Below are 21,657 nucleotides of genomic sequence, written 5' to 3' on the forward strand. Positions count from 1 at the left end.
CTTCTGCATTGTTGGGTCTGGCATATCGCATCTTCCTCTTCACAATACCCCATAGATTTTCTATGGGGTTAAGGTCAGGTGAGTTTGCAGGCCAATTAAGAACAGGGATACCATGGTCCTTAAACCAGGTATTGGTAGCTTTGGCACTGTGTGCAGGTGCCAAGTCCTGTTGGAAAATGAAATCTGCATCTCCATAAAGTTGGTCAGCAGCAGGAAGCATGAAGTGCTCTAAAACGTCCTGGTATACAGCTGTGTTGTCCTTGGACCTCAGAAAACACAGTGGAACAACACTAGCAGATGACATGGCACCCCAAACCATCACTGACTGTGGAAACTTTACACTGGACCTCAAGCAACATGGATTCTGTGCCTCTCCTCTCTTCCTCCAGACTCTGGGACCCTGATTTCCAAAGGAAATGCAAAATTTACTTTCATCAGACAACATAACTTTGGACCACTCAGCAGCAGTCCAGTCCTTTTTGTCTTTAGCCCAGGCGAGACACTTCTGACGCTGTCTGTTAGGGCTGCACGATTAATCGCACGATGTTGTGAGGCGCGTTTAGTCAATGAAGCCGGTACTTTGATTAGTAGTAAATCTCCATCACGTGCATTCAGCTGCGTTCAGCTGGAGCGTTCAGAGGCGTAAATCACTGACAAGCTACACCAAATCTGGCGTACCTTGTCAGTGATTTACGCCTCTGAATGCTCCAGCTGAACACACGTGATGGAGATTTACTACTAATCAAAGTACCGGCATCATTGACTAAACGCGCCTCACAACATCGTGCGATTAATCGTACATCCCTACTGTCTGTTGTTCAAGAGTGGCTTGACACAAGGAATGCGACAGCTGAAACCCATGTCTTGCATATGTCTGTGCGTAGTGGTTCTTGAAGCACTGACTCCAGCTGCAGTCCATTCTTTGTGAATCTCCCCCACATTTTTGAATGGATTTTGTTTCACAATTCTCTCCAGGGTGCGGTTATCCCTATTGCTTGTACACTTTTTTCTACCACATCGTTTCCTTCCCTTCGCCTCTCTATTAATGTGCTTGGACACAGAGCTCTGTGAACAGTCAATGACCTTTTGTGTCTTGCCCTCCTTGTGCAAGGTGTCAATGGTTTCTTTTGGACAACTGTCAAATCAGCAGTCTTCCTCATGATTGTGTAGCCTACAGAACTAGACTGAGAGACCATTTAAAGGCCTTTGCAGGTGTTTTGAGTTAATTAGCTGATTAGAGTGTGGCACCAGGTGTCTTCATTACTGAAACTTTTCACAATATTCAAATTTTCTGATACTGAATTGTGGTTTTCATCAGTTGTCAGTTATAATCATCAAAATTAAAAGAAATAAACACTTGAAATATATCAGTCTGTGTGGAATGAATGTATATATTATACAAGTTTCACTTATTGCATGGAATTAGTGAAATAAATCAACTTTTTGAAGATATTCTAATTATATGACCAGCACCTGTATATATAATTTTGGTAATACTTTACAAAAAGGTTCATTAGTTAAGCATTTATTAATCTTAGTTCATGTTAATTTCAACATTTACTAATGCATGATTAAAATTCAAAGTTGTGCTTGTTAACATTAGTTAAAGCACTGTGAACTAACATGAACTAACAATGAACAACTGTATTTTTATTAACTGACACTGACAATAAATACTGTAATAAATGTTTTCTTCATAGTTCATTCATGTAAGTTAATACATTAACTAACATTACCTAATGAAACCTTATTGTAAAGTGTTACCATCATTTTTTTTTTTTTTTTTCAGGTAATGTTTACCCCTTTTACCTTGGGCTGAATACGCAGTATAGGTGAAACAGTAGGCAGTGTTTGTGCATTGTTTTCATAATGTGATTGTTTTGATCTTTTTTTCGAAACCACTGCGAGTGATACCAGATGTTTTGCAGCACAAAACACTTTGTAAGCAAGTGGGTCAGATACCCAAATGTTTACTCTTTTTTTTTGACTTTCAGACATTTACAATCCAGATTTTGTTTCTGATCCCACCTGCCATCTCTCTTGATCCCACACACAATGCACATTTGTTTTTGACACTGAATTGCCAGTAGATTATCAAAACACTGCAGAGGCAAATTAACAATGCAGACTCAATACAATCGGTCGCAAGTATCATTTGCAGTATTTATCCTCTTGCTTTCACTTCCTCCTACTTCATCTCATCTTTCCTCCCTCTTCTTTTCTTTCACCTGTCCCTGGATATCGCTAGATTTTACATAGTCAGAAAAGAGTTTTTTCCTCACATTTTGGATATGGAAAAGCAGTCAGATATTCAAAATCAAGTCTTTTAACAACGGAAGGCTTGACTTGTTCTATTAGGTCTCCGCTTCAGGAAATGTAAAGGCACAACCAGGCCTATCATTCCGCATGTGCATGTACTTTCTCTTCCTGTGTGCAATAACAAGACTGTCTTGACATTTACAGAAGTGAGTTGTAGCTTTGGGGAACTGAGTGTGTTGAGTTGTGAATGATAGAGAAAAGCGATGAGTAGAATACTGACAATTGACATCCCAAACTCGAATATAAAAGTCCAAAATGTAAAGATGTAAATGGCTCTCCTTAGAAAATAGAAGATGTGCATGCTTAATAAAAAATTAATTAATTAATCAAATTAATTAAGAGCTACACCTTCTCCCGCCGCTCTTAAATGACAACATTTGGCTAATCAGACTGTTGAAAGATATTAGTATCTTGAGCTGTGACTTGTGAACTTTGACCTTTGGCAAGCCAAAAACCCATTACAAGTGGTACTCCTCCTCCCCTGACCCTACTTACATAAGTGTGCCAGATTTTAAAAGAGATGCACCCATCTGAGAGACACCGCACAGACAGCCTGCACCAACAGTGCCCTCAGCAAGGGCATCCAGAGTCACACCACCCACCGCAGTGTTCACTAAAAACCTCTCTTCCTCTGTCGTTCACGTTTTCTCTCTCTCTTTTTCCCACTCCCTTTACATGCATGTTTTCTCCTCTCATTCTTTCTCTCTGCTCTGCCAGTTGTGGCCTATATTTGGTGTTGGTGATGTAGGTCATGATTAACGAATGGTAAAATTAGAGTTGTTTATTCCTTTGCACTTCTGAATGATTTTGGCTGAATGATTTGAATGGATGTTTCGGCTATAAACCAAATCTGACACTTTTTTTCTTTTCCCCCCCTCAGAATGGATGATATAGCTTCTTCTCACAGATCCTGGTAACATGTATATTGGTCTAATGTTTCAGTTAAAATATCTATAATATATACACTATCAGTCAAAGTTTTTAAGTTAAGCTAAGAGTTTAAGTTAAGATTTTTAATGTTTTTTTTTAAAGAATTCTCTTATGCTATCTCTCATGATCCTTCAGAAATCATTCTAATATGCTGATTTGCTGTTTAAGAAACATTTATTATTATTATTATTATTAATATCATCAATATTTAAAACAGTTGAGTAATTTTTTTATGATTCTTTGATGAATAGTAAGAGCAGATTTGATCAAAGATAGCAACTGAAAGCATTTATCTAAAATAAAAAGCTTTTGTAACATTATACACTATACAATTCAAAAGCTTTTATTTAGCAAGGATGCTTTTATTTGATCAAAAGTGGTGATTAAGACATTTACAATGTTACAAAAGATTTCTATTTTAGATAAGTGCTGTTCATCTGAACTTTCTATTCATCAAAGAAACCTCAAATGAACTCATCAGCTGTTTTCAACATAATAATAAATATTTTTGAGCAGCAAATTAGAATATTAGAATGATTTCTGAAGCATCATGTGACTGGATTAATGATGCTAAAAATTCAGATTTGAAATCACAGGAATAAATTACATTTTAGAATATATTCAAATATAAAAGTTATTTTATATTAGTAAAATATTTCAAGATTTTACCGTTTTTGCTGTACTTTGGATTAACTAAATGCAGGCTTGGTGTGCAGAAGAGACTTCTTTAAAAAAAAAACATTATAAAATCAAAAACTTTTGACTGGTAGTGACCGTGAGAATGCAGAAATATATACTAAAGATAATTAAAATATTTTTAAAATTTCTAAAAAGAAGTAAGACTTTATATTGAGAAGGTATACAGATTATATATTATAAAATCATTTTTTTAGAGAACAGATACTACTGTTTCAAATTTTAAAGTTGGGAAAAAAGTATATATATGTTTTTAAGTAAGTGTCTTATTCTCACCAAGGTATTTATTTGATACCAGTAGTATTGTGAAATATTTTTACTATTTAAAATAACTGTATTATAAGTCTTCCATGTCACATGATCCTTCAGAAATCATTCTAATATGCTGATTTGCTGTTCAAGAAACATTTATTATTATTATTATTATTATTATTATTATTATTATTATTATTATTATTATCAATATTTAAAACAGTTGAGTATTTTTTAGGATTCTTTGATGAATAGTACGAGCAGACTAGATAGCAATTGAAAGCATTTATCTGAAATAAAAGCTTTTGTAACATTATACACTATACCATTCAAAAGCTTTTATTTAGCAAGGATGCTTTAATTTGCTCAAAAGTGATTATGAAGACATGTAAGTGGTGTTCTTCTGAACGTTCTATTCATCAAAGGAACCTAAAAGGAATTCTAATCAGCTGTTTTCAACATAATAATAATAAATGTTTTTTGAGCAGCAAATCAGAATATCAGAATGATTTCTGAAGCATCATGTGACTGGAGTAATGATGCTAAAAATTCAGATTTGAAACCACAGGAATAAATTACATTTTAGAATATATTCACAGTTATTTTAAACAGTAAAATATTTCAAGATTTTACTGTTTTTGCTGTACTTTGAATCAACTAAATGCAGGATTGGTGTGCTTTGTGACTTTAAAAACATTAGAAAAACTTTTGACTGGTAGTGTAGACAGTAAAAAAATGCAGAAATATATACTAAAGATATTTTAAATATTTTTCAAATTTCTAAAAAGAAGTAACACTTTATATTGAGAAGATATACAGATTATATATTATAAAATCATATTTTTTTAGAGAACAGATACTACTGTTTAAAATGTTAAAGTTGGGAATAAAATATTTATATATGTTTTTAAGTAAGTGTCTTATTCTCACCAAGGCTGCATGTTTTGATACAGTAACAATACAGTAAAAACAGTTGTGACAGTGTGATTAATTATCATTTACAATAACTGTTTTCTGTTTTAATATATTTTATAATGTCATTTATGACTGTGGTGGCAAAGCGGAATTTTAAGCATCATTACTCAAGTCTTCAGTGTCACATGATCCTTCAGAAAGCATTATAATATGCTGATTTGCTGCTCAAGAAACATTTCTTTTTATTATCTATGTTAAAAGAAATTGTGCTGCATAATATTTTTGTTTAAACACTACTTTTTTTCAGGATCCTTGATTATTAGAATTATTAACTAATGACAGAATTAGAAGAACAGCATTAATGTGTAACAGACATTATAAATGTCTTTATGTCTGATCACATTAATGTTTCCTTACAGAATAAAAAATGTATTTAAAAAAAACCCCACAAAATTCAGTTTTTCTTACTGCATTGGTCAGATTTTTCATACAGTGCCTTGCCAAAATTATTCATACCCCTTCATTTTTTTCACATTTTGTTATGTTGCTGCCTTATGCCTCCTTTAAATTACTTTTTTTCCCACATCAATCTACACTCCCTACTCCATAATGGCAAAGCAAAAAATTGGTTTTTAACATTTGTGCAAATTTATTAAAAATAAAAAACTGAAAAGATCCCGTTGCATAAGTATTCATACCCTTTTCTGGGACACTCGAAATTTAGCTCAGGGGCATTCATATTGCTTCTAGATGTTACTGCACTTCGAGTGGAGTTACACTGTGGCAAATTCATTTGAATGAGTATGATTTAGAAAGGCACACACCTCTCAGAAAATGTCAAACAGCTGAAAATGTATATCAGAGATACCAAGTCCTGAGGTCAAGATAAATGCCTGTAGAGCTCAGTGACAGACTTGCGTTAAGGCAATGATCTAGGGAAGAGTTCAGAAATAAATCTGCTGCATTGAAGGTTCACAGAAGCATTATCCATAATGGAAGACGATTGGAACAACTAGGACTCCAGAAAATGTCTGCCAGCCCACATCCAAGCTGGCAGAGCTTGAGAGGTGAAAAGGTGAGGCAAAGAATGGCAGATAATTGCCAAATGCAGATGTGCAAAGCTTGTCACATCATACCCAAAAAGACTTGAGGCTGTAAAGGTGCTTCAACTATGTATTATGAGTTAAGGGTATGAATACTTATGCAATGTACTTATTTCAGTGTTTTATTTTTAATAAATTTGTAAAATTTGCAAATCTGGTTGTTCCTTTGTCGTTATTATGGTGTATGGAGTGTAAATTAATGTGGGGAAATTTAAATTTAAAGCAGTTTAACATAATGCTGAAACAAAACAAAATGTGAAAAAAAAATGAAGGGGTATGAATACTTTTGCAAGGCACTGTAAGTACCAAAAATCTGACAAGCTTGAAGTTTTTTTTTTTTGTTGTTGTTTTTTTTAGATATCTGAATGAAAAACAAATATGATAAAACAGTTTGCATTTTCTGTTTAGGACTCTATTTATATAAATAAGTGAGAAGGTCAGACAACCTTCTATACTGCCAATTGTTTGCTTTAATCCGTATAGCAAAAGACACTTGTATAATTCCTAGATTTTGGTTCCTGCAATTATTTTAAAACACAGTGCTAGAAAGTCTGTGAGCAGACAGGGAGAGAGAGAGAGAAATGTAATAGGGCTGTACCTCCTCAAAGAAATGAGAGGAAAGCATCATGGGAGCGGGAAGGCGTGTTGTGTATAACACAAAGTGACAGTAAAAAATAGAGAAATAGAGTATCTGAAATGATTGTGGGCAGAGTATGGTTGAGAAGGATGGTGTAAGACCCCTACTGGCTGAGGTATGAAATAAACACTTCATAATAAGGATCCCACACATCTCTGAAAGCCTTCACCAGCACTGTGGCCAACAGAGGGCACTAGCAAACCATCCACAGCCTCGCTCTCTCTCTTCACATTCTGTTCAGCTTGACTCATTCTGCCACCTGCAGCCCTCTGCAGAGATGACCCACCCTTTTTCTCACTGATACACTGCAGGGAACCATCAACTGTTCTTTTTATTCCCAGACCCAACATCCGGAGAGAGACAACTGAACAGAATGGATATGCAAAGCCGCATGCATATGCAAAAGAGCAAATAAATAATGCTATAAACCAATATTATATGTTATAGCACCATCAGCTTGCTTCTAAAATGCTTTGCTGAATGCATTAGTACAATAATGACAGACTAATGGATTGCTATGAAGCTAAAAAACACATTATATGAATGCTCTGACATTTTCAGTTGATAACCTTGTAAACAAGAAATTATGCAGATGCACATCCTCTAAAATTTGAGCTTTAGGGAATTACGAGAACCTGCGGAGACAAATGGGGAATTTGTGAAAGAGTTATCATTCATGGCAATCTGTTTGTTGTGCTCTGCACCTCCGTTTCATAAAAAATGTATCCGTCCAGAGGGAACGAAATCCCAGAATGACCTTAACAAAAGGTTCAGGTCATTCTGTCTGATAGAAACAGAGGCCAGCAGACACACAGTCATGCCTTGCAGCGCACAGACAACAGGCTTAGCTGTTAACAGTCAGCTCACAATAAAAAACACTGAAACGATGATAGTGTCTGTATTTACCCACAGTCTGTAGTATGACTCACTGTCTGTGACAATTCTGAAGCACTGACTCAAGTGCATTATACTGCCAAGCATATATTCTAATGAATAAAATACACAAGCACAAAAAAGACTCATTTTTCTGCATTAACCTCATAGCATTGCATTCTGCAAACAGACTAGACGTGTTCTCACACCACAAACTCACAGCTGGCTGAAGCAGCAATGTCATAACTGAAACATAATCCTTGTGACTCACACTAAATAATACATGTGATATGCAGGAGAAGGAGGAGGTGAAATTCATGCACACAGATTGACAAATAAGAGGTGACATTATTAAATCTAGAGTTGCATGCATCATTTTAAATATCAGCATTTGTGAGTTCTGGGGTCTTTTGTTAATGAGTGATTTGTGGACACATCTAGGGCATGTTGTTACTATTTTATTATTATTATTATTATTATTATTATTATTATTATTATTATTATTATTATTATTAAATGCTATACGTATTGTAATTAATAGGGTTATTATTTAATATTTCCATAAATTAGATATACATTTCTGACATCTCTTTTCACTTAAACCTATAGGCAAATTATGTGAAATCATTAAATTTATATTCATAGTGTTGCTATTATGATATAAATGTAAATATGCATAGGCCTGTATATAAGTCATAGAATACATTTACCTTTTAGATGAATCTCTTCTGCTCTGATTATGCTTGGTCTGTCATCAAGATTTAATTTTAAATAGAATAGCTGATATGCAGTAGTATTTTAAAAAACATATATAAAACATATATAAATATTAATAAAAAATGACAAGAAAAGTAATTTATACATTACACGAAAGGCTTCTTGCCATTGTATGTGTAGACTGCCATTCAAAAGTTTAGGATCAGATATTTGATTATTATTTTTTTTTTTTTTTTTATGCTCACAAAGGCTGCATTTATTTGATCAAACTGTAATATTGTGAAATATTATTCCATTTAAAAAAAAATGGTCTTCTATTTTAATATACTTTAAAATATAATTTATTTATGTGATGCAAAACTGAATTTTCAGCAGTCATTACTACAGTCTTCAGTCTCAAATGATCCTTCAAAAATCATTCTAATATGCTGATTTATTAATCAATGCTGGAAACAGTTAATATTTAGTTTGGAACCTTTAGTATGTTTTTCAGGATTCTTTGATAAATAAAATGTTAAAAACTTTACTATTACTTTACTATTGCTTTTTATCAATTTAACACATCATTGCTAAATAAAAGTATTAATTTATTTCAGAAAAAGAAAGAAAAAAATTACTGACACCTAACGTTCAAACAGTGTTGTATACTATATGCTTTTCTTTTAAAGTGTCTATTCATCAAAGGATGCTGAAAAAAGTATCATAGTTTTCAAAAAAAAATAATAATAATAATTAAGCAACGCAACTGCTTCCAACATTTATAATAAATTAGCATATTAGAATAATTTCTGAAGAATTGTGTGACACTAAAGACTGGAGTAATGGCTGATGAAAATTCAGCTTTGCATCACAGGAATAAATTATATTTGAAAGTATATTAAAATAGAAGACCATTATTTTAAATTGAAATAATATTTCACAATATTACTGTTATTTTTTCTGTAAAGAAAATGCACACTTAATGAGCATAACAAACATATTTAAAAAACAAAACAAAAAAATCCTACTGATCCCAAACTAGATAGATAGATAGATAATGGTCACCAAAAGCCTGAATGTCATGCTTATAACTCTTATAACTTCAGTAGTGCAGTCTCACTCATGTGAAGACTCACAGGGGTGGAAAATAAAATGCCATGCTGCCTCTAGAGAAATCATTCCATCTGACAAGTTCAGAAGAAGGAGCAAAAGAGGGAATGAGATCTCGAAAGAACAAGAACCATAAGATATTGTTTTTTAAGCCATATAGACCAATCTCAAGTAATTTCATCTCAAGTAATAACAAACCTATTATTTAAACAACAAATACAAGTACAGTAACAAGAAATGGGTTGCACAGTACAGGGAAGAGGATCAGTTTCTTTACACAGCATGAAATCTGCTCTGTGTTTTTCACATAGAGTCAGCAGCCTGTCCCTCTCATTAATGCATTGAGAGACTTCGATATAATGCAGGTGGGACTGCAGCACTCCAGCAGTCCAGAGACCCACAGACTTCTAATCCATCTATCTCTCTCAACCAGCCGGGCAAAGCAGAACCCAATACTGACCCAATTGCACAGAAATTTACACAAGCCCTGATCCCTGTCCTCTGTCAAGGACTGAGGGCGAAAAAAAAGACTCAAGAGGATGAGACGAAGCTACCAGGAACATGAAGCATAAGTCTGACACCATTTCAAGACTCACATTATACATACATATTGGCATTTATGCATTCAGCAAACGGTTTTATCCATACATTGGCAGCATCACTGAACATGCAGAAAAGTGCGAGAAGTAGAGCACTGAGTAACTTTTTAACATGCAAAACAGAGTAACAAAATAAAGTTATTCAAAACTCTTTAAATAAAACCCCAACTCAAATCTGAATTCTAAGCAGTAGGTTAGTGAAGCTTATTAAACATCATTTAAATTCTCTTTGAAGACTGAGGAGTAGCTGTTGCAACCTGCTTTAATCTGCAACTGCAGTTTAACATCATTAAAGAGTTATAATTAAGACAGATTTCTTTGATTAATTAATAATCAAATCATTAAAGATTGAGTACAAAATGAGAGCAGTACTACTAAGCTCTTGATGTGCTCGTGTAGCAGTGAGGTGGCGCTGTCCAGCACTGCTGGTGCTGAAGCTACACTACATACAAGCTTGAGAGGTCAGAGTTGTGGTAGTAATCAACACAGAAAAACTCCTATCATAAATATAAATAGAATGCGAAGTCAAGTTTGAGTAAATTGAATGCAAACACAGGTTTTGTGCTGCAAGTTGCAACACCTGTGCATGACACATTTTCAGCATAATATTAAGCTAGACAAATTAATGATGTTTTGCTTCACTTCTGTATTTTTCTATTTACTAAATATGTGCACATATTCAACTATTTTAAAAAAGCATGCATATAGTGAATATGTGAAAAGGCCATATAAGTGAATTTTGGTGACTTTTTAAACTAAGGTTTAAAATAATGCTCACCTTCCCAGTGGTAGGAAGAGTTTGGGTTCCTGTAAAAGTATCTTCTCCATGAATGCTGATCAGTTCAGCCTCTGCAGGCAGAAATGGCGAAGGGAAAACCACCATGTCGCTCTTCATTGTGTCTGAGCTAAAACAAACGTCATATTGTTGCGTCGATTTGGAGTAGGACCAGCTTCCATCTGGATGTGTGCTGATCACCGGAGCGCTGTACCTGCTGAAACTGCTGTCTGTCTTGTAGCATTTAGCTGCTATCATAACCACGAGACTTATTAAAAATATAACTGATACTGAAACAATAGCGATGAGCAGATACAGATTCAAATCTGTAAAACTCTCCTCTTTAACAGGAACTTCTCTGAATGATGTTTTTATGTCATCTAGACTCTCAACCACCACAACATCCATGGACATAGTCGCTGAGAGTGATGGCTCTCCGTTATCAGACACAGTGATCAGAAGTGGGTGAGTTTTTAAGTCATTGTCACTCATTCGTCTCTTAGTCCTTATTTCTCCAGTGCTGCTTCCAATGCGGAAGAGATTCGTTCCTTTGGGTTCAGTTAGATGGTACGACAAAAGTGCATTATATCCAGAGTCAGCATCAACAGCTCTGATCTTGGCTACAAAGTATCCCGCTTCAGCAGAGTAGGGAATGTTTTCACTATTAACTGATCCAGGTTCAGAATAAGGCGGTAAAATAACCGGACTGTTGTCATTCTCATCCAGAATAAACACATTTACAGTCGCATTACTGCTTAGAGGAGGAACACCAGAGTCTGTTGCCTGAATGTGGAAACTAAGGGCTTTCTGTTCTTCAAAATTAAAAGACTGTAAGTTATACAACTGACCTGTCAATGAGTTAACATTAACAGCATTTATGCTTGTTGTTTTGTTATCCACAATGGAATAGGAAATTTCAGCGTTTTCATTTGAATCTCTGTCAACTGCTGACACGGTGTGAATGAGGGTTCCTGGAGGCGTGCTTTCTCTTACATAGACAGAAATTATTTTTTCATTAAACTGCGGAGGATTGTCATTCACATCTGAAACGTCAACATAAATTACACTGGTGTTGGAAAGTGGTGGGGTTCCGTCATCTACTGCTATGAGGGTTACATTATACTTGGAGATATTTTCCCTGTCAAGCTGGCCTTCTAAAACAACAGAGTAATAATTCTTGTAGGAAGACTCGAGTTTGAAAGGTACATTTCCTAGCAGTTTACAACTCACTTTTCCATTCACTCCACCATCCTTGTCAGAAACTGTGACCAGAGCCACAGCAGTGCCAGTTTTTGCATCTTCCCTTAAAGAAGAGAGCAGGGACGTTATTACTATTTCTGGTGCATTGTCATTAACATCTATGACTTCGATTAGTACTTTACAATTAACTGTCATCGGGGAAAGACCCTTATCGTGGGCCTCTATTCTAAGTTCATAAAAAGCTTTGTCCTCAAAATCAATATTTCCTTTAACTTCGATCTCCCCAGATTCAGGACTGATTGCAAATACATCAAGATTTTTTTCCTGACCATGACTGCTGAATAAATAAGTTACTTCCCCATTTGGACCTTCATCCATGTCAGTAGCATTGAGTTTGATTATCTTAGTTCCTCGTGGTGTGTTCTCTGTCACACGAACTTTGTAAAGAGGACTGCTAAACACTGGAGCATTATCATTAATATCTAAAACATTGACAATAATTTGCAATGTGCCTGACCTGGATGGCTTCCCTCCATCAAAAGAAGTCAATACTAGTCGAATTACAGGTTCCTTCTCTCTATCTAAAGCTTTTCGAAGGATTAGCTCTGGAGACATGCCATGTTCACCACCCGTGTGTACTTCTAATGAGAAATGTTCATTAGGACTAAGTTTATAGCTTTTCACAGAGAATGGTCCTACATCTTCATCCACTGCACTGATCAAGGAAAATGTAGCTCCAGGCTGCACTGATTCAGAGATATTCAAAACCTGAGTTTCAACAGGAAACGTAGGAGAATTGTCATTCACATCATTAACATTAACTATCACTCGACTCAGACTGAGAGGATGGTTTACTATCGCCTCAAAATTCAAGGAACAGGATGCAGTATTTGGACATAGCTGCTCGCGGTCAATTCTTTCAGCAACATACAAGACGCCAGATTTCAGATTCACATCAAAATACCTCGTCCTCGAGCCGAATACAAGCTGAAATGCCCGCGATTCCAAATCCTGGACGTTTAAATTCATGTCCTTCACCACATTCCCGACGACAGTTCCGATATTTACTTCCTCAGATACGGAGTAGACTATCTGACCATCCACAGGCACTGAAACACACATCACGAGCCAGAGGAAAATAATATGTGGGAACGTTAAGTCCTTTCTGTCTGCCTCTGCCATACTTCCGCGTTAGATGACAACGCGAACAAAACACTACAACAGTGATTAGAGGAACGTCAAAACTCTGTGGACACAGAATAAAGAATGAGACTCACGGAAACACGCCACGAAAACCATCTAGACTGTGACGCTTGGTCATAGCACGTCACTCAGCGAAATCGTAGGCGGAGTTCAGAGGGTATATGGAAATTATTAGAGTTTAGCGGTCTACAGTGACACCACGCGGAGTACGTGCAGTTCGGTGTGGCAAAACCACACAAATAACACAAACAGCATCAAAAAAAATCACGTAATGTAAATTATGATAACAACGAAAGAGCTTTGCTAGACTATTAACATTCCACATAAACTATATATCAACACAGAATACAGTAAGTCAGTACAGTATACAGCTAAAGGTTTGGGGCAAACTGTTAGTACTAGAGAAAGCATGAGAAAACTTTTTTCCCATATTACAAATGTAACTGGATTATTTGAATATATTTGCCACAATTAAATATTAATATTAACATTAAATTATGACGCTTTAACTGATGAATAAGTAAATAAAATAAATTAAATACAAGCCACACTTGCAGATGAGACAAACCTGCAGACTGTATTGCGAAAAATTATAAAAAAATTCCCTTAAGTATTATGCAGACTTCAAAGTTAATGGGAAAAAAGCACAAAATGGAGCAGAGTCAAATTTAGTGCTTCACTGTCTGTGTTTAGACTTTTGGAAACACACCAACATGAAGCTAACTGGGAAAAATAATCTAAAAAAAGACAATGTAAATTAACTAATTAATTATTGTATTGACTATTACAGTGCTTTTGCCTAAAAAATGATCGTACTTATTGGTTTGTTTACAACACAGATTTTCATTACAAAGCCTATTTTAATTGTCTTTTAAATTCACTGATCTTTCATTTTGAATCGATTCATACCGAGCACTTTTAACAATTATTTTCAAAGATTCAATCATTTGCCATATTTTAAAAAACAAGCCTCTTTTTCACTATGGAAAAAAGTTCTTGACTTGATGAGACTATTAACGCAGTGATATTCTATTTAAGTGAACCTAATAATTTTTCAGGCTTAAGAAATTAAAACATGGGAAAAGTAATGATTGTTTGCCATTACATCAGCGCTGAGCTGACATTTTATACAGTATCCATTGTGTTTGATGGGTGAGATTTAACTACAGTGGTCTACAATTTGATCAGCAGTGACACCAGTACTGTTAATTGCATGCTATACACATATGTAGGTAGCAACACAGAGAGATATCACATGAAAACATTGGAGTAAATTATAAAACAATCTGTGTGTTTACACACGCAATTGTCTATACAACTGAAAAATATGAGTCCACATAGCTACAAGTACTATGTTATTTGGAATGCTATGTGCAGCTGAAATGCTGTCCTAAAATCACACATTTGCTTGATATTGTAGTAATAAGTTACAGAGCTACAAAAAGTTCAGTATATGATGATGTTTTTAAAATGTGGAATTTAAGTTTTATCTTACCTTGGTAGTGCTTGGAAGTGTTTGAGTCCTATTAAAAGTGTCTCCTTCATTAATGCTGATTAGTTCTGCATCTGGCAGTGGAAAGGTCGAAGGAAACACAACTACATCACTCTTTATTGTGTCTGAGCTAAAACACACGTCGTACTGTTGTGTGGATTTAGAGAAGGACCAGCTGCCATCTGGATGTGTGCTGATCACTGGAGCGCTGTACCTGCTGAAACTTCCATCTGTCCTGTAGCATTTAGCTGCTATCAGACTTACAAGGCTCAGTAAAAAGATGACTGATACTGAGACAATAGCGATGAGCAGATACAGATTCAGATCTGAAAAACTCTCTTCTTTAACAGGAACTTCTCTGAATGATGTCTTTATGTCATCCAGACTCTCAACAACCACAACATCCATGGACATAGTCGCTGAGAGGGATGGTTCTCCATTATCAGACACTGTGATCAGAAGTGGGTGAGTTTTTAAGTCATTGTCACTCATTCGTCTCTTAGTTCTAATTTCTCCAGTGCTGCTTCCAATGCGGAAGAGATTCGTTCCTTTGGGTTCAGTTACATGATAAGACAGAAGTGCGTTATATCCAGAGTCAGCATCAACAGCTCTGATCTTGGCTACAAAGTATCCTGCTTCAGCAGAGTAGGGAATGTTCTCACTATTAACTGATCCAGGTTCAGAATAAGGCGGTAAAATAACCGGACTGTTGTCATTCTCATCCAGAATAAACACATTTACAGTCGCATTACTGCTCAGAGGAGGAACACCAGAGTCTGTTGCCATAACTTGAAACTGAAATCGTTTCGTTTCTTCGTGGTTGAATGATTGCAAACTGAATATTTCTCCACTTAAAGCGTTTATATTTATCAGTGTTGTTATAGGAACACTGGAGCTGGAACTGTCTAACAGTGAATATGAAAGTTCTGCGTTCTCACCAGTGTCTGAATCATCAGCTGACACTTTTGTCACAAGACTTCCAGCTTGACCATTCTCACTTAGAAATGCATTAATAACAGGAGCTGGAAAATGTGGAGCATTGTCATTAACATCAGAGATGTGTACAGTTATAACAGTGCTGCTGGAAAGAGACGGAGTTCCTTCATCTGCAGCTGTAATTGTGATGTTATACAGAGAAACACTCTCTCTGTCCAGAGGTCCATCTACCACTAGAGAATAATGATTGTTATATGAGGTCTCCAGTTTGAAAGGAAATGAGCCTCTCAGTGCACAGTGTACAATGCCATTTTTACCTCCATCTTTATCAGACACTGTGACTAAAGCAACTGCAGTTCCTGATTTTGTGTCTTCTTTCACACTTTCCAACAGAGGAGTCACAATTATCTCTGGTGCATTATCATTTTCATCCATAACTTCTATTAAAACTTTACATTGTGTGCTCTTTGGTGGACTGCCTTCATCTCTAGCTTGAACACGCAATTCAATTGCAGCATTTATCTCATAGTCTATTTGATCCTTCACAACAATGTCCCCAGTTTCAGGAACCACAGTGAATAGACTTTGCTTTTTTATATTTCCATGTTCAGATATGGAGTAAACAATGTCACTGTTGGTGCCCTCATCCAAATCAGAAGCAGTCAAAGAGATGATTTTGGTACCAAGAGAAACATTTTCTCTCACCTTAATCTTGTACAAAGGTTTGCTGAAGACAGGCCAGTTGTCATTTATATCCAGTACATTCACTATTATACTCAATGTTCCTGTCTTTGCAGGCTTTCCTCCATCAACAGCTGTCAGCACAAGAGGAATTACCGATTGCTTTTCACGATCTAAAGGTTTTTGGAGCACTAATTCAGCAGACACACTCTGCTCTTCAGTTTGTACGTCAATAGAAAAGTATTCATTCTTGCTGAGTTTGTAGTCTTTAAGTGTTTTAATGCCAATGTCGTTATCTTCAGCTACAGGAAGATGAAATCTAGCTCCCGGAACAACATCCTCTGTGATGTTTATCGTTATAGCGCTGTCCACAAAATATGGAGCATTATCATTAACATCCAGAACATTAATTTCAATTCGATAAAGGCTATGCGGATTTTGAACAACAGCCTCCAAATTAAGAGCACATTGCTGATGAGTGAAGCATAACTCCTCCCGGTCAATTCTTTCATTAACAAACAACACTCCCGTTTTCAAATTCACATCAAAATATTTCCTGTTGGATCCAGAAACAAGCTGCAAGATACGAGATTCCAGCTCCTGAACACTGATCTTGAGATCCTTTGCTATATTTCCGACAACAGTTCCCTTATTTACTTCCTCTGAGACCGAATAGATAATCTTGCCGCATGAAGATCGCCATAAACAAAAATGCAGAGCTGTTATGACGCACAAGTATCTTAAGCTTTCCATAATTGTTTCTTCAAAGCCTTAAAGATTAATCCGTTTGAAAACGCAATTTTTGTCTGGCTGCTGCCAGGACCTTAGCCTCTGAAGCCTGTATAATGTCACCATTTCCACATGACTACAGTATATACGTGGTTGCTCTTCCACAGTAAGGGAGGAGTCTCATTTTAATAAAAGAGGTGCTTCAAATTTGTGGTCTGCTGCGACATCGCGCGTTTTAACTGTGTGATTATTGGATTTATTTTATTTAAAATGCAATTTTCCACAGTATAAATATCTTTCAAATTTCTTACTTGCAAAGTATAAATGCACGAAATACACGTATGTAAATATCTCCGGCACTTGTTAAAAAAGGAATAAAGTTTGATCTTTGTAGGAATCTTTGTAGATGAAATAAAAAAATGTTAACATCTAACCAAGATGACCCAAATGTACTGAAAGAAAAGCGATGATGTTCATTGTCCATGGTGCTGAAACTGCTTTAGGAGAACAAAAACCTCAAAACTTCACTGTTGTCTTTGTTATTCATGAAGAGCATTTTATTGCATCTTGTCTACCGCCTTTTATGTATGCATGTTTTGTTTGTCACTAACTAATAGCAACGACAAAGGCAATGCAATTCACTTCAGCGAAATTAATTTAAAGAAGCGACAGCAATAGCTTGACTCAAATTATGTGGCAACTACAAAATAAATAAATAAACTCTGCAAAGCTTCTATATAAATTCTAACATTTTGTATACAACTTGGGTTCCTTACCTTCTCTGTGGTCGGAAGAGTTTGGGTTCGTGTAAATGTGTCTTCTCCATTAATGCTGATCAGTTCCGCGTCTGCTGGTGGAAATGGCGAGGGGAAAACCACTACATCACTCTTTATTGTGTCTGAACTAAAACACACGTCGTACTGTTGTGTAGATTTAGAGAAGGACCAGCTGCCATCTGGATGTGTGCTGATCACTGGTGCGCTGTACCTGCTGAAACTGCCGTCTGTCCTGTAGCATTTAGCTACTATCAAACCCACGAGACTCAGTAAAAAGATGACCGATACTGACGCAATAGCGATGAGCAGATACAGATTTAGTTTTGAAAAGCTCTCTTCTTTAACAGGAACTTTGAATGATGCCTGTATGTCGTCCAGACTCTCAACAACCACTACATCCATGGACATAGTCGCTGAGAGTGATGGCTCTCCATTATCAAACACTGTGATCAGAAGTGGGTGAGTTTTTAAGTCATTGTCACTCATTCGTCTCTTAGTCCTTATTTCTCCAGTGCTGCTTCCAATGCGGAAGAGATTCGTTCCTTTGGGTTCAGTTAGATGATAATAAAGAAGTGCGTTATATCCAGAGTCAGCATCAACAGCTCTGATCTTAGCTACAAAGTATCCCGCTTCAGCAGAGTAGGGAATGTTCTCACTATTAACTGATCCAGGTTCAGAATAAGGCGGTAAAATAACCGGATTGTTGTCATTCTCATCCAAAATAAATACATTTACAGTCGAATTACTGCTCAGAGGAGGAACACCAGAGTCCGTTGCCATAACTTGAAATTGAAATCTTTTCGTTTCTTCGTGATTAAATGATTGCAAACTGAATATTTCTCCACTTAAAGAGTTTATATTTATCAGTGTTGTTATAGGAACACTGGAGCTGGAACTGTCTAACAGTGAATATGAAAGTTCTGCGTTCTCACCAGTGTCTGAATCACTAGCGGATACTTTTGTCACGAGACCTCCAGCTTGACCATTCTCACTTAGAAAAGCGTTAATAACGACAGCTGGGAAATGTGGAGCATTGTCATTAACATCAGAGATATGTACAGTTATAACAGTGCTGCTAGAAAGAGACGGAGTTCCTTCATCTGCAGCTGTAATTGTGATGTTATACAGGGAAACACTCTCTCTGTCCAAATGTTCGTTTACCACTAGAGAATAATGATTGTTATATGATGTCTCCAGTTTGAAAGGAAACGAGCCTTTTAGTGCACAGTGTACGATGCCATTTTTACCTCCATCTTTATCAGACACTGTGACCAAAGCAACTGCAGTTCCTGATTTTGTGTCTTCTTTCACACTTTTCAACAGTGGAGTCACATTTATCTCTGGTGCATTATCATTTTCATCCATAACTTCTATTAAAACTTTGCATTGTGTGCTCTTTGGTGGACTGCCTTTATCTTTTGCTTGAGCTCGTAATTCAATGGCAGGATTTTCTTCGTAATCTATTTGCCCTTTTACAACAATTTGTCCGGTTTCGGGGATAATTTCAAATAGATCTTTCTTTTTTCCATGACCAACTAAAGAATACACAATTTCGCGGTTTATGCCTTCATCCAAATCAGAGGCAAACACAGATAAAACTTTCGCACCAGCAGCAACATTTTCCTTCAGTTTGACTTTGTAAAGAGGTTGATTAAACACTGGATTATTGTCGTTAACATCCAGTACATTAATAACAATATTTAAAGTTCCAGACTTGGGTGGTTTTCCTCCATCTACACCGGTTAGCACTAACTTAATCATCGCTTGTTTCTCTCGATCTAAAGCCTTGTTCAGCACTAACTCAGCAGAAAGACTCTGATCTTCACTCTGTGTTTCTAGACTGAAATGTTCATTCGGACTCAGTTTGTACTCTTTCAACGAATTACTGCCAACATCAGAGTCTTCGGCTACAGGGAGAGGAAATCTCTCTCCAGGGATTGCATTCTCACTAATATTCAAAGTAAATATTTTAACAGGAAAATGTGGAGCGTTGTCGTTTATATCCAAAATCTTAATCTCCACCCTGTAAAGATGGTGAGGATTTTCAGCCAGGGCCTCTATATTCAAAGAGCATTTCTGATTCGACAAACATAACTCTTCACTGTCAATTCTTTCTTTAACAAACAGCACGCCAGTTTTCAGATTTACGTCAAAATACTTCTTATTTGTTCCAGAGACAATCTCAAACATACGAGATTCCAGTTCATGAACATTTATGTTCAGGTCTTTCGCTATATTCCCAACAACTGTCCCCTTATTTACCTCTTCCGGTACGGAATAGACGATCTGAGCAAACGCAGAATCCAGCAGAAAAAGAAAAAATATAAATCCACACTCGAAATATCCCATTAACACCATAATGGTGATTCACAAGTTGCTTGAAGAAAGAAAAAGGTCAACGAGAGTATTTCTCCTTTGCATTCAGGAAACACAAGACGAACTAGAAACCAACATGTCTGACCTGCATATACACTAACACTGAGATTCTAAGAGAGAGAGAGAGAGAGAGAGAGAGAGAGAGAGAGAGAGAGAGAGAGAGAGAGAGAGGCTTCAGAGTAAAGACTATAAACATTTAACTGACGGTCTGTAGTGACACCATGTGCTGAAACTATGCCATAGCCTACTAGAAAAATCTATTTACACAAACGTTAAAATGAGAAACAGCAAATGTAAGGAAATGACACAACAACACACTAATATAATACAGAAAAGTAACGCAAAAATATACCACAATCTAATATTATTTACTATCAGCATCACACATGAATTACATAATAAGACGGCAAACAGACTATATAGTCAAAAATAAGAAAGTGAAGCATGTTACGATATGCAAGCTCTTTAAAAAGCAGTGGTTGATTAGCACGTCATAACAGAACGTTGTTATAACAAAATAATGATCCGCTGAAAGAGCTGCACTGTTATAGGGCGAATAGGCCAGAGATTTTAATATAATCGGGAAAAAAGCATGTCTCTTACGTTGTATGGATGAAGCAGTCAGGACCGTAATTGTAAGTGTATTGTTATTATTACAACTAATAATAATAATAATATTAATAACAGAGATTCATCTTCGTTCTGGCCTTTGCAGCTTGCATTTTAATTGCTTATCAATTGTGTTTCCTCTCAGGCCCGGTTCCAGAACTAAATCACTGAGGGTGCTTCCTAAATTAATGAGGGTGCTCTAACATTATACCATCATAGTCGACATTAGGGCGCGACACTGATGGCGCGCGTTGCTATTTTAAAATCAAAATACTTCATTTTTGTATGTAATGGCAAATTGATTATACTTTCGTTTTTTTATTAACTTAATTTAGAAAAAAAAACGTTTGGAGCATTTTTGTTCGTAAAATATAAGTTTTTATTTTATTTTATTATTATTATTTTTAAGGAACAGCGCCCAGGGGTAGACTAATCAGTCTGTTAATTTGATCAGTTTGCCTACTCAAATCATCACGATTTGCATAAAATCTATAGATATGAAATAGTTCAAGTATAAAACAATGTTAGTTTAAACGTTAAACCTAGAGATAAATGTGCGGTATTAGGCGCATATCCAATAGTTTGTGCAGAGAGTGGAAGCTGAAGACACAGGACATGGGCGCCAGTGCATTTTTTTCAGTGGAAGCAATTTAAAATTATCTGTCATTTTTGCTCACAAAGGTAAGAGTAGGTTAATACATCATTCGGTACTGTAAAGGGTGTACTTTTATTTGTGTGCACTTAAAAAAA

The 21,657-nt window shown here is 36.0% G+C and overlaps 3 protein-coding genes across 6 annotated transcripts in view; all 3 read right to left on the reverse strand.

The window, feature by feature from the left end:
- The window catches only part of LOC141299195 (protocadherin gamma-C5-like), a 207,648-nt gene that overhangs the window by 165,822 nt on the left and 20,169 nt on the right, over positions 1–21,657 (reverse strand). The gene's annotated exons all lie outside the window — the stretch shown is intronic.
- Positions 1–21,657, reverse strand: part of LOC141299194 (protocadherin alpha-C2-like) — a 62,739-nt gene that overhangs the window by 29,405 nt on the left and 11,677 nt on the right. Inside the window, exon 1 of one of the 3 annotated variants that reach the window (XM_073829502.1) lies at positions 17,923–20,381. The exons of 1 other annotated variant lie outside the window; for it this stretch is intronic. In XM_073829502.1, the coding sequence (XP_073685603.1) occupies positions 17,923–20,280 (2,358 nt within the window). In that variant the 5' untranslated portion in view covers positions 20,281–20,381. Of the gene's footprint in view, positions 1–10,908; positions 13,344–17,922; positions 20,382–21,657 lie in introns of those variants that run through there. One more of the 3 variants, XM_073829500.1, reaches the window with a different exon arrangement.
- Positions 14,795–17,182, reverse strand: LOC141299795 (protocadherin alpha-2-like). Its single transcript, XM_073830167.1, has one exon. The coding sequence runs from the start codon at positions 17,168–17,170 to the stop codon at positions 14,795–14,797; it is 2,376 nt and encodes a 791-aa protein (XP_073686268.1). The 5' UTR covers positions 17,171–17,182.

Source organism: Garra rufa, chromosome 23 (assembly GCF_049309525.1).
Source record: "Garra rufa chromosome 23, GarRuf1.0, whole genome shotgun sequence".
Taxonomy (NCBI): domain Eukaryota; kingdom Metazoa; phylum Chordata; class Actinopteri; order Cypriniformes; family Cyprinidae; genus Garra; species Garra rufa.